At 35.0% G+C, this 8,543-nt stretch overlaps 1 protein-coding gene across 1 annotated transcript; it reads right to left on the bottom strand.

The window, feature by feature from the left end:
• Positions 1–5,124: 5,124 nt before the first annotated feature.
• Positions 5,125–7,381, bottom strand: LOC114256432 (uncharacterized). The gene is made up of 3 exons (XM_028196081.2): positions 6,495–7,381; positions 6,144–6,273; positions 5,125–5,897 (listed from the first exon to the last, which is right to left on the bottom strand). The coding sequence occupies exons 1-3, from the start codon at positions 6,637–6,639 to the stop codon at positions 5,447–5,449; spliced, it is 726 nt and encodes a 241-aa protein (XP_028051882.2). The 5' UTR covers positions 6,640–7,381; the 3' UTR covers positions 5,125–5,446.
• Between the last annotated feature and the right edge of the window lie 1,162 nt (positions 7,382–8,543).

Raw genomic sequence — 8,543 nt, 5'->3', positions numbered from 1 at the left:
CAGATCCCAGATCTTAGAAGACAAGATCTCCGCCTAGATGAGTAGGTCCGAGAAAACAAGAACTCAGCCTAAATGAGCAGATCCCAGAAGACAAAAAGCACACAAGATCAGACTGAAGTCGGCCAGGTTCTGTCTGTCAGCAAAATGCCATCTATACAGAAAAACTTTTACTGGACCTCTATTGTGATGTGTACATCCTTTCCAGGTTGAAGACTTTTTACACGAGATCCATGCAGGGGAAAATTCATTGCCCACAGAGCTATATTATAGGGATTCTGGTGACCCTACATGCAAAAGGATGCCGAAGCCTATGTAAAAAAGCGTAAAAAATATTGTTGGAATCCATGATTGTGCGATAAGACCGAAATGTCTTATGGCGATGTTTCCATAGCGAACATGACGAGTAACTTAGACTTATCATATAGTAGAGTTGAATTATACTTGCATATGATAGAGTTGAATTAAGTTGGCGATGTTTCTGAATGAAACATGACGAATAACTTAGACTTATTATATGGCAGAGTCGAATTATACTTGCATATAATAGAGTTAAACTAAGTTGGCGATGTTTCTGAATGAAACATGACGAATAACTTAGACTTATTATATGGTAGAGTCGAATTATACTTGCATATGATAGAGTTGAACTAAGTTGGCGATGTTTCTGAATGAAACATGACGAATAACTTAGACTTATTATATGGCAGAGTTGAATTATACTTACATATAATAGAGTTGAACTAAGTTCGCGATGTTTTTGAATGAAACATGATGAATAACTTAAACTTATTATATGACAGAATTGAATTATATTTGCATATAATAGAGTTGAACTAACTTGGCGATGTTTCTGAATGAAACATGACGAATAGCTTAGACTTATTATATGGCAGAGTCGAATTATACTTGCATATAATAGAGTTGAACTAAGTTGGCAATGTTTCTGAATGAAACATGACGAATAACTTAGACTCATTATATGACAGAGTTGAATTATACTTACATATAATAGAGTTGAACTAAGTTGAATTAACCTGGACTTGCCATATCGGCAGAGTCAAACTCAGAATGGAACTAAGTTCATTAACAAAGAAACCAAGGTTGAAACACCTCAAGAAGCCTTTGTTTGAATCTGACTTCGGCAAAAGACCATAGTCACATGCTTAATGTGAACTTAAGTGGAACTTAGGTTCACATTAAGGGGCAAGGAGCTGGAGTAATGAACAAACTTAAGAGTTTGACACTTGTTGAAATTTTCAGAAATGGGCTTAACACTTGTTGAAATTTCGGAGAAATTTACAAGTTGGAGTTAGCCAATGCAATGATGAATAAAGTATCTGAGGTACATGTTACCTGAGGTGACCAACCAGGTTGTCAAAACTTGGAAAGGGTGAAGTCTTAATAGAAGATAGCTTATGGAAGTATAAAAGTAATAACACTTGTAAAAATATTTTTATTTTTAAAGTGTTATCCGAGGTATAAAAATGGTTAGCCGAGGCAAACAGTGAAGGTTTATCCGAGGTATTGTATCCCGGAGTTATTATACAGTTAAGGTACACTTTGAGGAAATGCAAAAATATTCTAAGTTTGGAAGCATGAAAAGCATGAAAGAAAGCAGCAAACATGCATAGAAGAAAAAAAGGCATACATTCAACACTTGGAAGAAAATATAAGACTTGCATTCAGAAAAAAAAACTTGTTCAGATACAAAAAGGCACTTCGGCTTGGCATAAAAGATTACTTATCCATCTACAAAGACAAAAGGGGCACATCACCCAAATATAAAGCTAACATTTTTTCAAACAAAAGATTACAGCTGTCCAAAAGTAAGAAGGAAAAGTACAAAAATGAGGAAAATAAAAGTTCATACATTTTCCCTAATCTGCCATGCCTTGGCAATTGGTGTTGTGTCAACCTCGGCAGACAGCTGGGCAGATTTTTCAGCTTGGATCTCGGTGTTGATCTCACGCAGTGTGTCATCTAGGCTCTTGTTGGCAGTCTCGACCTCGACCTTAGAAATGGTCTTTTGAACCTCATCCTCCTTATCCTGAGTCAAGTCAAGGACTTGCTCATTCAGAGTTGGGGACTTGGCCCCAGCAGCAGCTTTAGATTCTTTCTCGGTAACCTCAGCCTCAGCCTCTTCCTTGTCTTCGGCCTCCTCGTCGTCGGCCTCTTCTACTTCCTCGGCCTCATCCTCAAATTGATTGGGAGAGGGAGGGAAAGGGACATTGAGCTGACCCATATCACAGAGGAGTGAGTCCTCGGGGACAAACATCTTTTTGAGGGTTGTCATCCAGTCAAGATAGTAGTCTTTGTTGCAGGCCATGTTGACTTGTTTTTTCGGCCTTAGCAATGGCCTTGGCTTTGGCAGCAGTAACTTGGTCCACTTGCTTCATGTGTTTCTCTTTCGAGATATTAAGTTGCTGGAGGCATGAGCATGTTGGATTGACTATAAGGAGATGGAGTGGATTGCACAATTATGACATCAAGGATGTCAACAAGAAAGTCTTCTACGACAAGAGTTCGGTGAGACATGTCATCATTGGTTACGGCAATGGTTACTCACAAATAAGGCGATTGGAAAATTATCAAGGTCTAAGGCTAGGAGCTTAGGACCTCGGTGTTTCCTGTTCCTGGTTCTAGCTGCAAGATTGTCGCTATGTCGGTGTTTTCACTGCCATTGAGATGGTGGGTTGATGTGTGGAGCAACTGATGAATTGCTTGGCTGTTAGTCTGGTTCAGCTGGTAGAGTTTGAACCTTGGGCACAAAGGGAGTCTTCATAATAATGAATGCTTCAAGAACAACAATGATGGTTTGTAGAGGCCAAGAGAAAGAGAGTCTAGGGGCACAGATAGAGAGGAAATAAGAAAATGAAATGGCTTTTCTAGAATTAGAAAAATATGGCAAAAAATTATGATTTCGAGTCCTGACGTGCCCGTGCTGACGTCAGACGGCGGGGGACAAAACTGATGCGACATGATGTGGACATGATTGGTACGCTCCAATATCTCATAATGATCTTGATTGAGAAGTGCGATCTCAGTTGAGATATTGATCTCGGTAGAGATGATGATCTTGGTTGAGATGACGATCTCAGCTGAGATAGAGATCTCGATTGAGATGATGATCTTGGTTAACATGATGATTTCAATTGAGATGTTGAATTTGAATGGGGGCAGAACTTGTTTATTCTTGGTTTCTGATGAGTTGATACTAGGATCTTAATGTTCTTGAACTAGTAAGTCATGATCTCTGCTAGCAATGCGATCTCTGTCGAGATGTTGGACCTAGATGAAATGGAACATGATGTTTCATGGTTCTTGATTCTTGATTCATGACGAGTGGACATTTGAGTCATTGTTTCTTGGTGCCCACGAGTCACGATCTCGGTCGGGGAAGTACATGTATAGGTTCCATCACCTCAATTTACCGAGGTAATAGAACCTAGGGGGCAGTTGTGGGGACATGTTTTTAGGTAGTCCACGTGGCCGAGGTTGTTAGCCGAGGTGCCACGTGGGCGGACCATGGTGCCAAGATATGGTGCGATAATACCGAAATTCGAGATATTTGGATATAGGACTAGAGTCCTAGATGACATCAAGCTGCCTATTTGGATAGAGATGAGACTCTTAAGGGAGTTCATCTTAATCTGAATAGTGTGAGTTGTGATAAATGTTATCCTTGTAAAGGATAGAGTCCCATGAAGTAAGACTTCTAGGAGAAATTAGACATTGATCATTATAAAAGTAAAGCACCCTCATGGGTCTAAAGTATGCTTTATTTGAGATATTTTTATGCTTTCATTGTTGAAGTTTAAGTACTTGTATTGATATCCGTGAGAGATAAGATTACTGACTTGATTGTCGAAATGCCCCCGGGTGGACGAACTACCGCGGTATTCTCATATTCTTGTTGGCAGGTGTTCGTGTTTAATCTATTCTGCTGGTGCTCTTCAGCTGAGTTTCCCGTTTAGTTGTGTGGTCGGAAAACAACACCCACACTTATATTGTGATCTGCAATTTTGCTTTCTTTGAACCACATAGCCATGGCACCATAATCCAAACAATTAAATGTCATTACACAGATTCAAACATTAAAATTAACCCCAACAACCCACAAGTCCAAATCTAAAATTTTGTTTAAAAATAATAAAATAAAATAAAAGTACAATTGGGTCAAACAAAAGAGAACCCAGAAACTGTAGAACAGTGGAGAAGTAATAGTGGTACCTTAGTTGGGAAGCAGAAATGAGAGGATCGATTTTAGGGAAGAAATCCATAACCATAACCATAACCATAACCATAACCAGGCACTTCCCTTACTGTTAATATGTGTTCAAACATGTCCACACAGACTCTGCTCGACCCTTCGAATTTAATTATTTAACTCAACTTTGTAAGGTTTCTTTCATCATTTCACAATCTGTTCGATTCCAAAGCCAAATCTTCTCTAAAATTAATTCTCAATTATAAGTTTTTTTTAAGAAATTTCAATTCGACGTAAAATTTTAAAATTAATTTTAAATCACTGATATCATAAATTATTATTTTTTTTATAAATATTAATAATTAAAATTATAAATTTCATTCCAATTTGGATAGGGGTGTTGAGGCAGTTGGGCCCATTTATTATTTTCTTGGGCTTGGGTGAAAAACATGGGCTTTTTACTTGGGCTGTGATTTTCTTTACATCCCAAGTGATCCCACAAATTAAAAAAAAAAAAAAAAAAATCCTCTATGATCTCTCGCTAACAAAAATCAGATACAAAATACAAATAAATTGATAAAATTTTATAAAATTTATTAATGGAGTTTATGCATAAACATTTTGTGACTAATTTTTTGTGCTCGTAAATATTATTTATAAAACAAGCATAGAAATTAGATAATGGTCATCTATGAGGAAGAAAAATAACAAATTCTTAAACTCAGCTCTATGATACAAATCATAAAATCCCATTCTTTGTCCACTCTTTTTGAAACACCTTTTTTATATTAAAAATTAAATTGATAATTTAAACATTATGGATCAAAATGACATTGTTAAAGACTAAAAATGTAAAAATAAAATTAACCCAAAAATGAAACTACAAGTGTTACAAGCGGAATGGAGATGGCAAAAACTTTGGGAAGAGACGAAACTTAAATTTTTTAACAGGATTAAACCAATAATATCATGTTGTGTGCAAACCTAAATAATGTTTACAAGTAAAAAAGACCAAAGAGGCTCGAAACCTATGCATCATCTTCAATGCTTGCCAACTTAGAAAATGAACCCTCCACCGCATCATTTAGTTGTACTCCCTCCACAAAATAAAAAATTTGCTTAAATTTTTACTTTTTTTTATTTTATTTTGGATACATCAGAGAGGCCAAAAGTCAGTATACTGACAAAACTTGAACTCTTGATCTGTATTTAGAAAAACAACAATTCTGACTAACTAAATTAGTTCCAGTTGATTTTGTTGTAGTCATTTGCTTGATCCACGCGACCATGTGGTTCATCTAGGTTCCACAAGCCACCACTCCACAAGTCATCCATGGTGTGTGACCAAGATGCAATATCTTGATACATCATAGGGAAGCACAGATTCTCCATATTGGGGTACATAAAGAGTAATGTCTCTTGTTTGCCTTGTTTCTCATCAGTCATTTTTTGATCAATTGCTTCTGCTTGTGACAAGACTTTATTATTAATGTCATTATCATTCTCTCCTTGTTCTTCTTCTTGTTGTTCTTGTTGTTCTTGTTTCTTAATCTGCTGATCAAGAAGTAGTTGAGTTTTTCCCTTTTCTTGCTTTTGGGAGGGCTTTCCTCTCTTCTTGAAATGGGTTCTCCAATAGTTCTTTATTTCGTTGTCGGTTCTCCCAGGTAAGTATCGAGCAATTGTAGACCATCTATATTAGTAAAAAAGGAGAGTAAGAAGTAGAACATAAATGCTCTGTATTTAGAGAAAAAATAAAAATAAAAAATTCTCAAAATTTGTTTAGAAAGTAGAGTATACAGAGTCGATTTAAACTTAATATGGTATGAGACACACTCAAAATGAATTGATTGGTCTATACATTTCAAATTCTAAATAATCTTTTAAGTATTTTTTGTGAGTCACGTATGGGAGAGAGAGAGAGAGAGAGTTGCATTACTTGTTACCCCAAAGGGCATGGAGTTCAATGATGATGCCTTCCTCTTGAGGTGTAATCTTGCTTCTCTTAAGACCAGGCTTAAGATAATTCACCCACCTTAGTCTACAACTTTTGCCACTCCTATTCAGCCCTGAAAAACCCAAAATCAACAAATTAAACCTTCATACTAAACAACAATACAACAAATACACTTTTATCAATCAAATTAAGCTAACCAAGATAGCCTAAAAAATAAAACCATAGATGTGCCTAATATCTTCTCCCAAAAGGGGCATAGAGCAAAGCCCAACTGATGAAAACTGATTCTGTGATTAAATTATGTGCACGTAAAAGAACTGCTAATTGATTTACCTGAAGATCTAGCCACAGTGCTCCACCTTCCCTCTCCATGCGAACTAACATATTCAGTAAGCAACTTATCTTCATCAGGGGTCCAAGGTCGCTTCCTCCACCCTTGCTCAGCTGGAAGCCCCCAACCCATCATCAACCCATCCATTTTCACCACTTTGATCTCTTGTTGTATATTTGAATATATGTATATATTTGTTGTCTCCAATTCCTGTTACAAACACTGCACCAAGGCTTTGCTTATATACCCTCCTCAATATCAATCATTTCATGTCTTTTCTATCACCATTGTCATCACTCTAATAACATTAAACAAAACTGTTATGTACCACGAAAAAATATTTATAAAAATATATTTGAAATTTAAATTTATAGTGTAAACTTATATTTGGTGTGATGTGGTTATGTGAGTTGTAATCAAAATACCTTTGATCTACAAAGTTCACTTTTTGAATTTTTTAAAAAATAAATTTTCATTACACAACGTTAAATCTTTTAAACAAATATAGTAAATTTGGCTCTCTATATGTTCAACCCTATAGTTTTGACCCAAGTGTTACCACTTTGTGTTCAAGATGTTAAACAAATAAGAATCCAACAAGTGAGTGCTCTAAACAATTTAAAATAGATTTAAATTTAGTGTGATATAAGTCATATTCAAAATAAATTTAATTCATACCTTTTAAATTTTGAATATTTTCTTAAATATGAATATATAACATTATTCAACATATACTTTTAAACAAATTTAGTTAGTCTTTTTTCCCTATAGTTCTTGTCCAAGTGTTACCATGTTTTGTTCCTTTATTTAACCAATCCAATAAGTTTATGAATACGAAATCAACCACACAACAAAATCAATACAAGTAGAGTAATTTAAGTGAAACTGTATCATTTATAATAGGCCCGATCATTTAACATGTATAATCAAAATTATTTTGTATAATTAATTCTGTGATGAGTTTTGTATATATATAATCAACCAATGAGGATCTAACAAGTGGTTGCTCCATATTCTTTTGCACAGTACACATATCGTCAGGGCCAATATTCGGACATCACGATTCCCAAACAAAAACAAAAGACAAACACGTTTTTAATCATAGTATTAAACAAAGCATAATCTTAATTCACTCCATAATTAAAATTCTAAGTGGGTTGTCGAAAACGCCTTCTGAACCAATCAGAATGCAACATTTGTTGACCTACGTAATCCCTTTCTAGCATGCTTTAATTAATAAGCACAATGAAGCTTCTCGGATGCTAATTTGGGTAATGGAGTATTAGAATAGGGAAAAGTTATGGACCATGAAAAATCTTTTATGAAAATAATTATGAAAGTTTTGTGATACTTGAATTATCTTGATTAGTGTGTAGTGTTTTATTCAAGTGTAATCCAAGGGTAACAAATCTTTCATGATTATTTTCATGAAAGATTTTTCATGATATTTACCATTACTGATTAAAATATGTTCTATAGGACACTTGTGATGAGTCATCTAACAGACACGTGTCCCTGGGACATGCTTAATAGCATATTTGGAATGTTTGGACATTGTTTAATTGGTTAAACTAGATTATTCTATGAACATAAAGTCATTTTTAGGTAGTGATGTGTTACATAAACCACTAATTAATACTTATAAGCTTTAAGAAAGATTTGTGGAAGACTTTGAAGATCTTGTGCAGACCAAGATCATTACGTAAAGTAGAGAAGATGCTTGGTTTGGTAGTGTTGTAGTGAGTGACGAGAGTAGATGAAAAGCTTTTGAGTCTTCTACTTTTGTAGTCCTGTTTGGAAACGATTGTACTAGTTATACCTATTGTTAACAATGAAACACTAGAGACTTCTAGATGGATTTTAATTGTGGGTTTATATATGGATTATTTTATTCATTTTATGCATTATTAGAGTTACAAATTTAATCGGCAATCACTACCACAAATGAACTAATTGTTTGCAAACTCATCATTAAGGACTCAATTTATTTTTTTTTTTTTTTTTTGATCGGCAAAAAAATCTTTATTGATGAAACATACAAAGTATGATTA

This window comes from Camellia sinensis, chromosome 4 (genome assembly GCF_055761805.1).
Source record: "Camellia sinensis isolate YWXY chromosome 4, ASM5576180v1, whole genome shotgun sequence".
NCBI lineage: Eukaryota > Viridiplantae > Streptophyta > Magnoliopsida > Ericales > Theaceae > Camellia > Camellia sinensis.
Note: the sequence above shows the minus strand (reverse complement) of the source record. Positions and strands in the feature narration are given on the sequence as shown.

Excerpts from the sequence above, each read along its gene's own strand:
- LOC114256432 (XM_028196081.2), bottom strand. The coding sequence starts at position 6,639 with ATGGATGGGTTGATGATGGGTTGGGGGCTTCCAGCTGAGCAAGGGTGG. Across the intron at positions 6,274-6,494 it reads CACTGTGGCTAGATCTTCAG|GGCTGAATAGGAGTGGCAAA; the intron begins GTAAATCAATTA and ends TGGGTTTTTCAG. Across the intron at positions 5,898-6,143 it reads CATGCCCTTTGGGGTAACAA|ATGGTCTACAATTGCTCGAT; the intron begins GTAATGCAACTC and ends TTACTAATATAG.